Below are 17,949 nucleotides of genomic sequence, written 5' to 3'. Positions count from 1 at the left end.
AGTTTGGTAGGTTTTACTTTTATCAACTTAAATATTTCAATCCAATCTTCCTTGCTTGCATGGTTTCTGAAGAGAAGTCTGCTGTAATTCTTATCTTTGTTCTGCTATACGAAGGGTATTTTTTTTCCCCCTTACAGCTTCTTTCAAGATTTTTCCTTTGTCTTTCATTATCTGCAGTTGGAATATGATATGCCTAAGTGTAGTTTTGTTTTGTTTTACTGGTATTTGTTCCGCTTGATGTGCTTTTTAGCTTCCTGGATCTGTGATTCAATAACTGTCATTAATTTTGGAAAGTTCATGGCCGGAAGTCCCCTACATCTATCTATTATAGACCATCCTTTTTAATGTATGCTTTTGTTTATTTTATAATGTACATTATATGTTAGGACAATATACACTAATATAATTTAAAACTAATAAGAATGCTTACCTAGGGTTGTCTGTGCAAAATATTTTAATGATGGAGGTATAGAAGAAAAAAAAGTTTGGAAACATTGTCTAAACCACAGCACTCAAGAACGGAGGAAATGGTCATCTGTTGCTCATTGCTGGGAATCCATCATTGACAGACTCAGTCTCCAGGCTAAATTATAGCCAAAGGAGTTGCTAGAGGTCCCTTAATAGCGTAGGTGCCCAACCAAAAACGACAAAGCTGGGACCATTTTACTTTCTGTTCATATCAAGCAACATAATTAGGTCTCAGACACTCTAGGGAATATTTTCTCTCTTTATAAGTAAAGAGAGAAAAAGCAATAGATGGTGGGGAGGAGGTGTTTGGACACATCTGAGATTTTTTTTAATGAATTAACCCTGAATAAGCTGGTAACTGACCCTCACCAAACAGACATCTCTTATGAGGGCAAACAATGGAGGGTCACTAGGCTTTGGGTTTCCTGGAGGGCTGACAGTGATGATTTCCCATTTTTATTGTATCCTTAACTCCCCCAGTTCTGTACATACATGGAGGTTCAGTTAATGTTTGGTGAATTTAGTTAGCTGAGGTAGTGTTGAAATAAATGTGCTATATTGGGGAATGTCTACTACTGTAAAAAAGTGTAACTCCCTTCAAAAACCTGGACCTCCAAACAGAGGAGGTATCAATATAGTTGCTGCTGCCTTTCCAAGTAGTCAGCCCTGGAATTGGTGGGAGGTGGGAGGATGAGGAGTGTTTCTGAACTTACAAAGGAGAGGAAGCTACACTTGTGACAGCTAAAAAATGTAGCTAAAATTCCAGAATTTGGATCACTCTGTAATATTATGTTCCTTATAACAGGGGCAGAACATAAAGTAGTCAAATGTCTCAGCTGGCAAGTAACGGAGGCCCAACTCAAACTAGTTTAACCCAAAAAAGCTCGTACAACTTGAACGTTTAAGGGTGATGTTGGGTTTAGACACTGAATCCAACCCTCAAACCATGTCATCAAGACATAGTCCCTAACATTATCTATCTATCTATCTATCTATCTATCTATCTATCTATCTATCTATCTATCTATCTATCTATCTATCATCTCCTTCCTCCGATGCCCCCCCCCCCCATCTGTTTCCTCTGAGTTGGCTTTATTCTCAAGCAGGCTAACTTCACAATGGGGCAAAAATGCCACCAGCAGCTTCAGGCTGAGCAGTTTAGCAACTCCAGTAGAAGGATGTATTTTTTTCTCGATAGTTACAACAAAAGTCTTGGCCTATATCTCATTGGCCCAGATTTGGTGATGTGCCCATCCCAGACTAATCACTCTCACTCTAATTGCCCCTACTATACATGGGGAGCTGAGTGAAGGCGGAAGCCCATTAGAACAACATGGGATGACAGTGAGATTGCTCCCCAGTGGAAAACTGAGGTATAACTCCAGGAGAAGGGAGAATGTATTCTAAGGAGGCAAAACACTGAGGAGACAAAAATAATATTTGTCCACTATACTTTAATTGACTTCTTTAGTTTTTAAGAGGAAAGAGTCTTGTTTGGAATAATGAGTTTTACATTTTATTATTGGGAAATGGTTTTTAAAGACCACAATCTGGATGTTGATATACTCTTTACTACCAGATTGTTTTTGCTTCTTTTCTTTCTTTCTTTCTTTCCTTTTTTTTTGTACACAGAGATAGGAAATAATTTTTAGAAAGACAAAATTAAATCATGTGTTATACAAGTATATCCAATTCAATTTTAACATTTCAGGGTTGTTACTTAAGTTATTCAGGTTTATAATTTTATATATTTTCTTTTCCACTAAAAAAAAAAATCTTGGTTCCTAATGACATTAACATAAGCTTTATTTATTTTATTCTACATTCGGAATGTCAAAATTTTAAAATTATAATAATAACATCATTATTTCTTATGGTTTCTATTTTTTATGGGTTTGGTTTTTGACCTTAGGATATATCCCACAAGGGATAAACAGCCAAAATGTTATATTTTAAGTCACTTAAACTCATTCTTTTTATGTGTATAGTCATGCCATTAACTTGATATGCAGTTAGGTTCCTTTGCTTCAAATTGCTTTCAGATGTTACAGATTGCTTTTTAAACTTTAATTTTGGCTTTTAATTCTGTAAAAATTTACATGATTCCTAAGTCAAAACTATTTTCAGTTATATTCAGAGTTTTACATCCATCTATATTCCCATCACCTTATTTCCTCCCTCTCTCTGTAGGTAACCTTTTAAAATATTATTGGTCTGGGTTTATCCTCCCATTGCATTAAGAATTTCAGATGGGAAGTGTGTGTGGTGTGGTCTAAGCAAGACTTTCCATCCAGCAGCATCCCTGCGTGCAGGGAGCCTCCGCTCACTTGGGTGTACTGGGTTGTTCTGATGGAGAGGGGGACAGGGAAGATAGCGGGGCAGGGAGAGAGGGCTGCATCACATGGAGAGCAAGACTGCTTGAAGCTGTGAAGGTGTTAACACCAAAACAGAATCTATAATTATTTCAAAAATTTAAAATTTACATCCAAACAAAAGCATCCTCTGTTGGCCTCTGTTGGGTCACACAAAATTGCTGGGCCAGGAATGCCAGATTGGGTTAGCTTAAATAAAGAAATGCACTCTCCAACAGACGAGAAGGTCTGCAAGGCCCACACCAAATACTACTCTCTGGTCTCCCCAGTTCTCAAGTGATGTGGACCCTGGGACATATGCTGACTCTAAATATCTGTTACCACCTCTTGGGGAGAAAGATCCTTCTTTTTTCTCCTGCACCTCTTTTCCTGTCATAGAAAAAACAACAACAACCCAAGACCCATGCCTTCTGCTGTCCCTTTGCCAAAGCTGTGACAGTGATGACACTGCCCTCTCAGGGTGCATCCTAAACAAGACAGTATGTCAGTGGGAGGGAGCAATTTGGAACAACATGAAAAGGAAGCATGCTTCTGGTTTCTACCACTTACGGGCTGTGTGTCCTTGGGCAAGTTTCTTAAAACCTCTGTACCTCGGTTTCCTTATCTGAAAAATAAGAATAATATCCAATTCACAGGCTGTTTCTGGAGGCTTGAATGAGTGGTGTCTGTAAAACTCCTGATACTGTAGGCTGGTACTACATAATAGACCTCAATAAATAATAGCTACTACTGCTGTTATTGTTTCCTTTTTGTTTCACAGGAAATTTGCGAGAATCCCCGATTTATCATTGGTGGAGCCAATAGAACTGACATCTGTCAAGGAGAATTAGGTAGGAAAGTCCCTCTGGTCATATACAGCCAAACAATCAAGGGGTGATTAAAAGGTAGGATCCTTTTACAGGAAGTAAAGGGATAATAATCTAGTTTTGCTTTTAATGAATTTTGGGGAGGAGGGTTTTATAACATTATGTGCTGGTGATTGATTCCTTTAATTTCTGTTCCTCCCACATTTCTCATTAGTTCTTTGCCTTGTGTCACAGTAGGTCTCATCCCACAGCCTCCCCTCTAGAGTCTTGAGGACATTTACACATGCCACACAGCAAGATAAAAGCCCTGCATTTGAGTGTTCCCGTCTTCCTAAAAAGACAGCTGTGAAGCATGTCCCTTGGGCACGTAGAATCTATATATGCACACAAAATGCCTTACCGAAAAGAACACTTGTAACTCGAACTCTTGTTTAAATTGCCTCAGAATAGCTCCATATTAAGGGAGTCTTTCAACAAAAACGTTTGTCACGTAGAGAAGCATCCAATTTTCTGTTTGGATCAGATCTTCCCCTCTCCCAGCCTCTTACTCAGGAAGAATTATCTTTGGTGTGGGCTGCTAAAAGCTCTGTGAAGTAAAGTTAGAGAGAATATCAACAGACAATTTAAAACTTGAAGGTAAAGGGCACAGACCAAATGAAAGGAATCTGACTAATTTGGATCCCAAAAGGAGAGGCTAAGGAGGTTTTGGATATCTAGGTTCCTGCACCTGAGGAAAGGCTGCCTGTGGAGGCCTGGACAAGCTACCGTGTTTCCCAAAAAATAAGGCCTAGCCGGACAATCAGCGCTAATGTGTCTTTTGGAGCAAAAATTAATATAAGACCCGGTCTTATTTTACTATAAGACAAGGTCTTTAATATATAATATAATATAATATAATCCTGGGTCTTATATTAATTTTTGTTCCAAAAGACGCATTAGAACTGATTGTCCAGCTAGGTCTTATTTTTGGAGAAATGGTAGTAATCTGGGACTTCTAACCAATACACTATTTCAAAGGAAAGTGTAGCTGCCTCGGTGGGGACCAGGGGGACGGGGGCTGCTGGCAGCTCTCAGCCTCCCCTCTGCAGTCTCAAAGTTGCTATCACATCCCACAGAGCAAAATAAAGGCCTTACATAACTTAACCTATCCTCCTTAGAAAGCATTCTGTGACTGTCAATGTACAGGTGTGCCCTTTGGGCGCACACACACACACACACACACACACACACACACAGCAAAGTGTCGCCTCAGACTATATACAGTACTCCGCCAGAAAGGAAGTTCAGAGAATAGGAAAATGTCTCCATCTCATTCCATTGCCAGCAATGTCTTAGTGCCCCCTGCAGACTGGTTCCAGGGCAGCTGATTAATTGGCTTTCCTTACAATACAAACCCATTTGACTGGTGGATCTCAGTCTCCGCTGAGGTCAGAAGGGGAAATGGACTCACACGGCAAAGATACAGGGCAGGGTGGATTTCCCACAGGTTTTAGGAGAAAGGACCCAATTATGACCTACTATTCTCTCTCCAATGAGGTCCCAAAAGGAAGTGAGCTTATACTGCAGATGAAGGAATCGCCTGCAGCCTTCAGGAAAGGCAGGGTATAAGTTACCCTGTCAATCGCATTGTCAAGGAATTGCTGTCAAACTCCCTCCCTGGTTGACACTTCTGTATGGTCAGGTCTGGAAGTAGGACAGTGAGCACCACTTGAACCCCATTCTTCAAAGAAGTAGAGCAGCCTGCAAGGATTGGGTCTCTTTCTTCCCTGGAGATGCAGGCCACTCCTGTGACCTGTACCACATGCTTGCCCACAGGTGACTGCTGGTTTCTCGCAGCCATTGCTTGCCTGACCCTGAACGAGCACCTGCTTTTCCGAGTCATACCCCATGATCAGAGTTTCACCGAAAACTACGCCGGGATTTTCCACTTCCAGGTGAGGAAATGGCAGTATAGTTAAGAGGGCCAGCTGTCGTCCACCATCCACTGTCTCCGGGCCTTGACTTCCCAGCAGCTCCAGAAACGGTTCCACCCATCCTCCCAGCCATGGATGTGGGCAGTGACCCCCTTACGGCCTCAAGCCCGTGAGGAAGCAGTTGTCAGCTCTGCGCCACTACACCCCCCACACTCACACCTTCCACTACTCCGCAGAAAGGCAGGAAGACATCCTGTTTGCGGACCTGCAGTTCTATTTTTGCTTCTCCAGCTGGCTGGCTGCTGTCATTCCCCACAGCCTTTCTCAAGTAGGTCCCAGAGATATTTGCACTGAGAATCCCGAGGGCCCTTCAGGTTATAAAGGGCCCACGATTGTGGCTCCTGTTTACTTGTTTCCCTTTAAGGTAGGTCTATACCAAGTCTGTCATTCACTTCTTCTAGGCACTGAAAGAAATGTCTGGTTAATTTGGGGACCAGGCTTCTGGTTGGCCCAGAAATGAGTCTTAGTTCCAGAATCAATTCGGCCATTGGACATTTTCTGGATCCAAATTTTCCTGGCATAGAGCCAAATCCTGGTGCTGGCTCAGGACTGAGTGAGTTCGATATGTGGGGATCTAGCAGATACTGGGGTTCTAAGGCATCCATCTGTCTCAGCACTGAAGACTCCTAATGTCCTGGGACTGACCAAATGATCAGTTGTACCTACTGATCTTGTACCTCAGGACTGAAGGCCTCAGAAAGGTGCCTTCAGGTTGAGGAGCAGCATCCTGCTGCTGTCCGAGCCTGCGCAAGGCAGCCAGGCACTGAATTCTGTTTCTCCCTTGTGCCATCAAGCTGCTAGTTTCCCTCTGATATTTAAAGGGTCTGATATCTAAACGGACATAAATACAAAGACCAGACAGATTCTTGCCTTATTATCAATAATGGGGGAAATGTCATTAGAAGGAAATCAAACTACATTTGGCTTTCTTCAGTTAAAAATTAGTTGTTCAAAAAAGAACAACAGGGCCAGGTGGCTCAGGTGGTTGGAGCACTGCGCTCCTGCCGAGATCGCCGGTTCGATTCCCACATGGGCCAGTGAGCTACGCCTTCTACAGCTAAGATTGTGAACAACGGCTTGGTGGCTCAGGTGGGTTGCTGTGGGCTGCCGTGGGCTGCTGTGGGCTGCCATGCGCTGCCATGGGCTGAAATGTGCTGCCATGGGCCAGCATGAGTGGCCGGCTGGCAGCTGGTAAGAGCTGCTATGAGCAGCCAACCAACAGCCGTGACCGACTGCCTCAGCCGGGGGGGAGCGCAAAGCTCATAATAGCAGCATGGGCCAGGGAGCTGCGTCCTACACAACTAGACTGAGAACAACAGCTTGAATGGAGGGGCGGGGGGGATAAAAGAACATCCAGAATTGCGATTATGGGACAACGTTCCTGCTTCCTGCTATACAGTCTGAGTGTGTTCCTACCCCACATGTTCTGGTCACTTTGTCTTCCATGTCAATCAAACCTCTTCTTCAGCAGCAATTTATATACCTTGTTTGTCAATCAAGAAATTCATAAATCAATACATCACCTTCACCTAGACCCATAGTTCTCACCCCTGACTGCACATTAGAATCAGCTGCCATCCCTAAAAATACTGATACCTAGGCCCCATCCCAGACTTACTGAGCTGGAGAATGAAAATTCCAAGTCCTCACATAGTCACAGACCTACCGTCCCCAGTACTGGGCTGGACTCTGTGGAAGAGACAAAGTGGTAATTCATTTCCTGCCTTCAATGAGCTCACAGTCCAGTTAGAGAACGAGTCACACACCCCAAACCCAGAATAGTAGAACAAGCACCAAGATGCAGAACCGAGGAAATGGGACAGCCCTGGGATCAAAGAGACCTCTAAGACATGCGAGGTGGGGACACGTTTCCCAATGGTAATCAGGATGTGATTCTCTGCTTGATGCTTCTGTTCAGTTCTGGCGCTACGGAGACTGGGTGGACGTGGTTATTGATGACTGCCTGCCAACTTACAACAACCAACTGGTTTTCACCAAATCCAACCACCGCAATGAGTTCTGGAGTGCTCTGCTGGAGAAGGCATACGCTAAGTAAGACAACACTTTCGAATGTGAGGCAGATCTAGAAATGAAGAGATGGGTTACAAAATCCAGCCAACGTCTCACTTATGAGAGGAGAGAGAGAAATCAACTGTGACCTAAAGTCAGAGAAAAATCAAGTCCAGGCAGAAGCAGCTCTAACTAAAAACACTATGTTTAAGAATAGAAATGGAGACACGCGTAGGAAATCTGTAGCTTTAGCTTCCCAGAGTGAGCTCTTTAATTCTGTCATGATGGGGACATTACAAGTCCTGGATCCGAGCATTATATTTCTGGAGCTCAGATCCCAGGGTCTTCCTTGGCTCAACCTTGTGAGCTTGCAGTATATTAATAAAGTCATATTGTCTCTCTACTTAGAAGCCCCACCCCAACTACTGATGGCTTCATTGGAGCCCTACCTCAGGGTTCAGGGTGTAGTGGAAAGGGGACTATCAGAAAGGAGGAATAGCTAGGCTCTGGTCCCAGTGTTCTGGGTCTGTGGCCCTGGGTGAGCCACTGAGCCTCTGGAGCTCAGTTTCTCCACGGTGAAGAAAGGGAATCATAGTACCTATCCATTAGCTTTCAGGGTGGTTGGAAAACTGGATGAGGGAAACATCACAGGACCCAAGAGTAAAGTTCTGGTGGCATTGGTGCCTGGGTCGTGTTTCCTGGAACCCTGTGACCCCAGATTGGTCTTCATCTTCTCTCCAAGGCTTCATGGTTCCTACGAAGCTCTGAAAGGTGGGAACACTACGGAAGCCATGGAGGACTTCACAGGAGGAGTGACAGAGTTTTTTGAGATCAAGGATGCTCCCAGAGACATGTACAAAATCATGAAGAAAGCCATAGAGAGAGGTTCCCTCATGGGCTGCTCCATTGATGTAAGTCTGGGGGGTGGGGTGCAGGGCAGGGAGGAGCCAAATATCGGGAAGCCTGACCCAATGAATAGCAGCATACGGCCCTCCTCTGGGATGGGGGGAATGTTCTGTTTTAGGAAGCAGGAACTATCTCTCAACTCTTCTCAAGGGAGAAGAGTTCCTAGGGATTTTCAATAAACAGATTGGGCAAGGACATTCCAAGCCCTGCAATATTAGAAATACGTCCAAAGGCCTATGCCAGCGTGGGCCTCTGTGTCTGGAACTGCTCAGTTGCAGCGTGTTCCCATTCAGCAGGCCACATACGCGGCTACGGACCTGAGCCCACCGGTTCCCTAAGAAAGCTTCCCAGTCACTGAGCTGTGACCATATCTCTCACTTGAGGCTTTGTGTTGTAATCTGGGAGAAGCTCGGTCTGCAGTGCCCCTCTCAGTGCAACCAAGTGTTTTGAACTGAGACCGGAGACAAGGGAAAGGAAATGGTAGACTGGCCAGGCCTCCTGAATTTCAGGAGACACACGTGCCCTGGAGGGTGCTCTATATAATAGCCTTAGATGCTTTCCTTTGCAGAAGAAGGAGCCCACGGTGAATTCCCGTTCCTTCCTTTCCCAGCACTACCAATGGTGGGCTTGGGAAGATCAGCTAGCATAACACATTCATAGATGAACATTTTCTTCCTGTATCACTTTTCTCCATCTTTCCATTCATGCTCTGTTTATGTCTCCTCTTTTCTTTCGTCTGTCCCTTCCCTTCCTTCTGTCTCCTTCCCTTTTTATCACCCTCCTTTGTTTGCTCTATCCCCCTCTCCTGAATTGCACCCTGCCCTTCCCACTGGGCCTCAGGATGGCACAAACATGACCTATGGAACCTCTCCTTCTGGGCTGAATATGGGCGAGTTGATTGCACGGATGGTGAGGAATATGGATAACTCACTGCTCAGGGACTCAGACCTCGTCCCCACTGGCTCAGATGACAGAGCGACACGGGTGTGTACGTCTCCAGTGGTCGGACTGACCATCCCTCCAATCTGCATGACCCAGCCCCGCTGGTGTCACACTCCCCTCAGCAGCCAGTGCCTTACACACAGACCCCCCATCTGGGGCCTCCCAAGGACCTGGGGTGGAATAACCTACCCACTCCAAGGCTCCTGAAGCAGGTGGGAGAGAGGATTTGGAGGGAATCTCTGTGGGATCTCCTTCATACTCCATGGTCCAGGCAGTTTCTCTGATAACGAATTAACAGGAAGAAATATAAGAGAGACTTCATTTATTTTAAAGTGTTTCTTTTCTTCTAATTCGCTTATTTACTCATTCAACACATATTTATTGAGCTCTTACTAGGCGTCAAGCACTCTTCTAGCAAACGAAGAAAAGTCTCTCCTCTTTGTTCACTAAAGCAAAGTCTCTCCCTTCATAAAGCTTATATTCTAGTACTTTCACAAGTAAGATGTACTCACCGAAGAATACTGAGCTATATAGTAAAGCAGAAGAAACATTAATCTATCTAACTTAGCCCCAATTAAACGTAATAACCCTTCGTTAACATTTGGTATTTGTCCTTCCAGGATTTTTCTATGCATACATTCAATCTAAATTTTTTATTTTTAAAATCTTGTCATACTGTATGTACCTCTTTGCAACATGCTTTTTTTTTTTCAGTTAACTTTATATTCTTAATGTTCCAATAAGAATGATGTTCTTAACGTGTCTCCTATAATATCTGAGGGTCTTCTCATAGCCAGGAGGCAAACTTTCAGGGCCTAGAGGACTCCTTGTTCTTGCAGAACCCAGAAAATGAACCAGTATGAACTGTGTCTCAGGGGGCAGGACTTTTGCTCCCCAACCCCTGACAGGCTGTCTGGATTTTGCTCTACAGACAATTGTTCCAGTTCAGTATGAGACAAGAATGGCCTGTGGGCTCGTCAAAGGCCATGCGTACTCGGTCATCGGGCTAGAGGAGGTGAGCCTGTGGGGTTTGGAGGGACAGGACTTGAGGAGCTAGTTGGGTTAAGCTCCCAAAGTCAGGACTTAGCTTTCTATGTCCCTTTGCGTTTGCAGAGCTGGCCTCCTGTCAAGGACTCAAGGCTCAGGCCAAATGCCTGGGGTGTGAGGGCACCACTGGGATTGGTAGGAGTGGATCTTGCCACCAGATGGTGCTCAGTTGATCTTTGTTTTTAGTGCTAAAGATGGCAATTTCCCCAACATTTCCAAGGAACAAATAGAAATCACTTTGGTTTTATGAAGATTTCATGGGCTCTCTTGTTTCTTGTTCTCTCATGGCCAAACAGTTATGGTTTGCTCCTGGGCCATCTGGCCTTTACTGGGTCATGCGACAGACAGGAACCTTGTCAGACCCATTGTGCACAGTTGGGCAGGTCGTGCTCTGCACACAGGGATGGGCAGATATGGGCAGTCGTCTGCAGCAGCCCACGCAGCAAACTGCAGGAAGCGGCACCTTTTTCTGATTGGTCCAGCTCCATGGGACACTTGTCTGTAGTTCCTTAGGCAGTAGGGGCGTTTTTCCTCATTCACACAAAGACATCTAATGTGCTAGTTGGGGCCCTACAGTATATGCCCTGCCTCCATCCCCAAAGCTCATAATGGCCGGATGTTCACTGGGAAAATGACTTCTGAGAAGATGGTGAGGCGATGGCCGAGTCCCACGGACTTAGTCCTTGGTTCTGACCTCTCACCATGCCCGTCCACAGGGAGCTTCTGATTAGTCTCCTTGACCAAGACCAGGCAAGGCAGCCCCCTCTGCGGGATTCTCTCCCCATCCCTGTCCCAGCCCTCAGGGCAAGACAGAAAACCTCCCTTTCCAGAAAATCCCCAGAGAGTGAGAGCTTTTTCTCTTTGCCCAAGACCCTGTTCAAGGATGAGAAAGTGAAGTTGGTGCGGCTGCGGAACCCCTGGGGCCAGGTGGAGTGGAACGGCTCCTGGAGTGCTGGGTAGGTGAGGGGATTTCCACGAGTAGGGACCATAGGGCCTGGGCCAAGGCTGGCTGGGTGCAAAGACACGAGAGTACTACAAATGCTTGACCTAAAATTACCGTCAAAACCAATGATCTGCAGAGAAGAGGGATGTGGACTCCAGGGAAGGGCTAGGAACAGAGCCAGGAGCGCCTGGGAGCCAGAAAGCTTGCTGATATCCATTGCCTGGAAAGGAAAGATTCTAGAAAGCATGGGCTAGGTCCAGGTAGGAGGGGAGTCTGAATGCAGGGGTCTGGACCGGACATGTGATTTCCCTTCTCGGAGTCCCAGTTGTCTCATCTGTAAAATGGGAATGATATCAGCACATCCCTGGGGGGCTGTTATGAGGACAAAGTGTGACCATGTCTAGAGAGTGCTTAGCCAGTGCTAAGTTCTCCTCTGTCTCACTGTCACCCCAAAAAGGTGCACAGGCCTTCGAAAAAACTTGACTGCTTATCACTGAGAGCCACAGACTGGGGACAGCAAAAATAACAAACATGGGGAAGTTATGATGAAGGCTCCAGAACAGTTACTTTATGGTGCCACCCCAGTCACTGGTTCCTGACTGCCTTACTGAGCGGAGGGCAACCCCTTGAGCTCCACTGCTATTCAGTAGCTGAGAAGGACCACCCCCAGGCTGTGTGTGCCCTTCGGCCCCTGTGCTTATACCTTTCATCCCAGGGCACAGTAATTACTGGTTCATTCAGCCATTCCTTCACTTAGCAAGTATCTACTGAGCACCTACGGACTAGCAGGCTCAGGTCTAAGCAGTGGGGATATTCTGTGAGAAGGTAGCCTCCCTTAAAAGACTGCGATAGATGCTGGTCTTTTTCTTCTTACTGTTGCCTTCACTCATCCACATAACAAATCCTTACTTCCACGGTGCTGAGTGTATGCCAGGTCCCATGGTACAGTCTGGGGACTCAGAAATGAACACAGAGACACAGGCCCTGCCCCTGTTGACCTTTAGGTCCAATGGGATGGACAAACACTAATAGTAATTGAGGTAAATGTCCTTAATCCCTTACCTTTCCAGGGACAACCCAGTTTAGTTTCATTCTCCTCAGCATGCCTGGAACACAAATGTGCTTCACTTCCTGCCTCTTCAGGAGAGAGAGTGTGTATAAAACCGTTCAGTCTTTAAAAACATAAGCTGGGCTGTTTCCTGGGGTGGCAGGAGAAAAGAGATGTGTATGTGCCTGGTCTTTGTCTTAGTAACTCAGTTACTTATTAGATGATGGGCACTGTTCTACAAGTTTTGCATATGCATTATTTCACGGATTGCTCATCATAGCTCTGTGAGCAGGTGATATATAATCATTCCCCTTCTGCAGTTGAGAAAACAGAAGCTGAGAGAGGTGAAGTGACTGGTCCGTGGTCCCATAGTTGTATTGGTATTATTAAACTGGAACACCAGTTTATTTCCAGAGCCCAACTCCTAACCTTTAAAGTATGAGGAGGGGTCAAAGATTCAGCCAGAGAAAGGTCAAGCCCTTATAAACTCATTTAAGGAGTTTGGTCTTATTCGTGAGGCTGGTAGGAAGCAATTATTGGGTTTCCCAGTGAGGGGATCAGATCAGATTTGCATTTTGATGTCACGTTAACTGCAATTTAGAGATGGGCTACTCTTTGAACCTCCTTGCATTTCTTTGATACCTCCTGTCCCAACCCACTTCAGGCCTTCCTTTCCTCCTCCTTCCATAATTCCTCCATTTTCTCTCCAGTTGGAAGGACTGGAGCTTTGTAGACAAAGACGAGAAGGCCCGTCTGCAGGACCTGGTCACTGAGCATGGAGAGTTCTGGTGAGTCCAGGACCCAGGAGGACCCCAAAGGGTAAGGGGTGGGGCAGGGAGCTGAAATCTCAAACTTCAGTTCCTGGACAGATTCCAGCCTTTGGGAGATCTAGCACCTATACTCCTCCTCCAGCTGGAGGCCCAGAAAGGATGAGGTTCTACACGGAGCCTATCAGGTCCTGGTGGTGACTGAGCCAGGGACCAGGCCAGCACGAGGTGGCTCCTGCCTCACCTGTGCCCCTCCATCTTGCACGCTGCTCCGGCCACTTGCTCTCCAGCCTTCACACAGCTGTTTTCGGAGCCTAGGAAGCACTACTTACTCTGCTCACCCAATGCCACCTTCACCTTCACTCAGATCATCTCTACTCTCCCTTCAAGTCTCCGCTTAAAGGGAACTTTCTTCAGGACCCCTTGTCTTCCCAGCACTGGGATTTATTTGTTTGTGATACTCATCACCCTTAAGATTGCTTACTTAATTGTCTGTCCTTCCCCAACTGTTTCTCTCTTATAACTAGCATGGTGCCTGGGCCCCAGTGGAGAGTCACATGGTAACCTTTTTTGAATTGCTACCGAGCAAAGAACTGAATTGCTGCCGAGCTCTCCCATAAAGGACACATTGAAAGAGATGACAGTTTGGGGTGAATACATCAGAACTGACAGTGTCTACCCTAAAAAGGGAGGACAGGATCCTCTGTGGGACCGTGACCAAGTTCCTCTGGACTCTTGTATTGTACTGTGTTAGCCCTAGAGTCTTACCTTTTCCAGCCTCCCATATGGGTCTCTCTCTTCTTCCAACCTCTCAGGATGTCATATGATGATTTCATCTACCATTTCACAAAGCTGGAGATCTGCAACCTCACAGCCGATGCCCTGGACTCCGACAAGCTTCAGACCTGGACGGTGTCCGTGAACGAGGGCCGCTGGGTGAGGGGCTGCTCTGCCGGAGGCTGCCGCAACTTCCCAGGTGAGAGGAGCTCGGGATGGGAGGGGTCCAAGGAGAAGAAGTTCCAGGTAGAATAATACTCACTAGCATTTGTCGAGTTTCTACCAAGTCCCAGACATACATTATCTTATTAAACCCTCCCTATTTGACTGAGGGGGAAACCGCCGTGCTGAGGAGTTTGCAATAGGGACCTGGTAACTTTTAAATAGGACATTGTGTCAGAACAATAATGTATTCATAATGCTGAGAATGGGATTGGAGGACCAAGTTAGCAGCTACTGCAAGAGTTCAAGCCAGGGAAGATGAAAGCCTAGGCCAAATCAAGAGCAGCAGGTGCAGGGAAGAGGGTTTAGGGGAAATAATATAGGGTGGTGTGGGGAAGGAAGAATGACTTCAAGAGTCCCAGTTTGGAGGCCTGAGTGGATGGTGTCAACATCACAATATAAGATACACAGGAGAAAAACATCAGCGTGTTGTTTTGGTGGAGTTCATTGTGGGCTCATAGGGAGGAGAGTTTAGCTTGGGACATGGAATATTTGAGGCACCTGTGGAATATCCAGGTGAAGAGGGGTAATAGAGAATTGGATGCACAGATTAGAATGGTACTTGGTTATACGGTAGGAACTCGATATGTATTTTTGGAAAGAAGGAAGAAAGGATAGAAAGAAGAGAAGAAAGGGAGGAAGAGAAGAAAGACAGAAGAGAGATAGGAAGGGAAGGAGAGAGGGAGTCAAAAGCAAGATTGAGAGGGGATTGGAGGGCAGTCGGTAACCACAGGATGGCCACGGGTTTGAAAATTAATCTGGGAAACGTAATTTGGTGGTTACCAGAGGGTAAGGGGGTTGGGAGGTGGGGGATGAGGGTGAGGGGGATCAAATGTATGGTGATGGAAGGGGAGCTGACTCAGGGTGGTGAACACACAGTGTGATTTATGGATGATGTGATACAGAATTGCACACCTGAAATCTATGTAATTTTACTAACAATTGTCACCCCAATAAATTAAAAAAAATTAAAAAAAAAAAGCAAGATTGAGGCTGGGATCTATGGCTCAGGCGTCTTCAACATGTAGAGGGCAGTTAAAAATTGGAGATGGATAAGACAGCTTAGTGGGGCAGAATGGCGGGGTGAGAGAAGAGGCCTAGGACCAAAGTCCAGGAACCAACAACATTTAAGGGACAAGTGAGGAAAGCAAAGCCATCAGCAAAGACTGAGAATGAACGTTCAGAGAGGAAGGAAGAGGCACTCAGCCAATCAATGCAGCTCCATCTGTATAAAGGTGCAGGCTGCCTGCCCTGCACCCCCCCCCCAAATAATTAGACAAATGCCTGAATCATTCCTTCCATATTTATTGAGCACCTAGATGCAGATTAACAGGTTCCCTCTGTCTCATTTCCCTTCCTGCCCTTTCTTTGAGAGGCAGATCTGAATGCACATTTCCTTTGGGGGGGGGGGGCACAGATACTTTCTGGACCAACCCACAGTACCGTCTGAAGCTCCTGGAGGAGGACGATGACCCCGAAGACTCGAAGGTGATCTGCAGCTTCCTGGTGGCCCTGATGCAGAAGAACCGGCGAAAGGACCGGAAGCTTGGAGCCAACCTCTTCACCATCGGCTTCGCCATCTACGAGGTGTGCAGTCCCTGAGCAGCTGCAGCGCAGGAAGCCTTCTCAGGGAGGAGGCTTCCGGGGCTTCCAGAGGACTCCTCTGGCTTCCCCAATACTCAGTGACCCCCTAGGACTCCTGGTATCAGGTCTACTTGTATCAGAACTTCTCAGATATTTGTAACGAGCGGGAAAACCCCAGGGTGGGGTTGGTAGAATGGGGCCGGGGTGGCCAGGTAGGTACATGGGGAGTCAGACTTGGGCATTCAGTCTACAATTGCTGGCATTCCCTTCTTACAAGCTTTTTGTCCCCATTCAGATCTGAGATCCACAGAATCTGAGCATCTTCTTTTTGTTTTTCCTCAAGGTTCCCGAAGAGGTATAGAAGTGGCAGCAGCCAGCAGTTGTGTGCAGCATTACCTGGGGGTCCTTGGTTGGTCTGTGGCACAACGAGAAGCTTCCTGGTGGGGTTTGTGGGCGGGACTATGCTAGGAGAGGGCTTTGCCTGCAGAGCAGGTGTGTGACCTTCTGACCTCCACCCTCACGATGTGCCCTTCCTCTCTTCCCACCAGAGACTGTCACACACATACTTTCACACATTCTTATTCACTCATTCACACTTACGCCCGCACCACTCACATTCCCACTCACAAAATTACACACTCCCACAAATAGTCACATAGACACATCCTGAGGGGTGCTGTCCTCCTTGGGATGGAGGAATTGCCTCCCTCAGACCCCAGCTAAGGCCCCTCTTACCTCCTTGGGGTCCCTCCCCAGCTTGGAGGTCATTCAGAGTTGACCAGCTGGCAATTCTGATAAGTGATGCTGACTAGGGGAATGATGAACTTGACCTTCACTTCTGAAACACAACAGAAAAGGACGAGGAAATGGGGTAGGGAACTCCAAGGATGTTGAGCTATTTGAGGCCTTGGGAAGCATAAGTATTAGGTCATTACTGTGAACTGGGTGACCAGGCAGTTAGGAATGGAACCCTGGAGGGGGACTGTGAGCAGGACAGGCCGTCCCTTGGGCTCTTCTCTCCTTCAGATGCACGGGAACAAGCAGCACCTGCAGAAGGACTTCTTCCTGTACAACGCCTCTAAGGCCAGGAGCAAAACCTACATCAACATGAGGGAGGTGTCTGAGCGCTTCCGCCTGCCTCCCAGCGAGTATGTCATCGTGCCCTCCACCTACGAGCCCCACCAGGAGGGAGAATTCATCCTCCGCGTCTTCTCTGAAAAGAGGAACCTCTCTGAGTGAGTCCCAGCCTGATTTTGCTACCTATCCCTACAAGCCCATGTGTCTGCCTCCAGAAACTGGAGGCGTGAGGCAGCTCGACTCAGGAGTCCTGGGGTATGTTGACCAGGCTGCACCTCTTCCTCCGCTCCTGAGCCACTGGCCACAGCTCCTCTATTCATGCATTCAGTCAGTCATCCCACAGATATTGATTGAGGATAGAGCAGTGACTTAAACAGAAAAAACCCCTGCCCTCATGGAGCTCAACATTCTAGCATGAGACAGCAGTGTGTGTGTATATATATATATAATGTTAGAGTTTGATAAGTGATAAGGAGAAAAAATTAAGTATGGGCAAGGAATAGGAGGTATTGGGGGTGACTGAACTTTTAGGTAGGGTGGCCAAAAAAGCCAACAAGGCCACATCCTGCCGTCTTGGCCACCACAGATGAGTTCATAGGCCCTGCCACTCTGATCTCTGTCCCTGAAAGAAGCACAAGGTCTATGGGTAGGTGGCTAGGTCATGCCTTTGGGGAACTCGGGGCAAAGCCAATGAGAACCATGTGTCTGTACTTGGCTGCTGGGGATGGTACATGTGGGGCATATTAGTTCCTGAGGTTCTCTTGAGGTTAGCCCCAACTTAGCTCTGAGAAGTGATGTGACCTGAGCAAATCCTCTCTGTGCTTCCTACTTGCTCCTGGTAACCATAAGACCCCCTCATGTCTGTGTTCCTTCCAGGGAAGCTGAAAATACAATCTCCGTGGATCGGCCAGTGGTGAGTTGTTTAGCTCTTACATCTGAGAAGGTCCAGGGGCCAGGTGGGTGGTGGAGGGCAGAGTGGGTATTGCCCAAGGGAGACGGGAGTCTGG

At 46.6% G+C, this 17,949-nt stretch overlaps 1 protein-coding gene across 1 annotated transcript in view; it reads left to right on the top strand.

Annotated features, from left to right (window-relative positions):
* CAPN3 (calpain 3) overlaps nt 1-17,949 on the top strand; it is a 46,566-nt gene that overhangs the window by 18,547 nt on the left and 10,070 nt on the right. The window contains exons 2-14 of the mRNA XM_033109707.1: nt 3,601-3,670; nt 5,462-5,580; nt 7,538-7,671; nt 8,372-8,540; nt 9,376-9,519; nt 10,409-10,492; nt 11,395-11,480; nt 13,226-13,303; nt 14,098-14,258; nt 15,699-15,868; nt 16,209-16,220; nt 16,892-17,100; nt 17,819-17,855. Coding sequence (XP_032965598.1) covers nt 3,601-3,670; nt 5,462-5,580; nt 7,538-7,671; nt 8,372-8,540; nt 9,376-9,519; nt 10,409-10,492; nt 11,395-11,480; nt 13,226-13,303; nt 14,098-14,258; nt 15,699-15,868; nt 16,209-16,220; nt 16,892-17,100; nt 17,819-17,855 — 1,473 coding nt within the window. The remainder of the gene's footprint in view (nt 1-3,600; nt 3,671-5,461; nt 5,581-7,537; nt 7,672-8,371; nt 8,541-9,375; nt 9,520-10,408; nt 10,493-11,394; nt 11,481-13,225; nt 13,304-14,097; nt 14,259-15,698; nt 15,869-16,208; nt 16,221-16,891; nt 17,101-17,818; nt 17,856-17,949) is intronic.

This window comes from Rhinolophus ferrumequinum, chromosome 6 (assembly GCF_004115265.2).
Source record: "Rhinolophus ferrumequinum isolate MPI-CBG mRhiFer1 chromosome 6, mRhiFer1_v1.p, whole genome shotgun sequence".
NCBI lineage: Eukaryota > Metazoa > Chordata > Mammalia > Chiroptera > Rhinolophidae > Rhinolophus > Rhinolophus ferrumequinum.
Note: the sequence above shows the minus strand (reverse complement) of the source record. Positions and strands in the feature narration are given on the sequence as shown.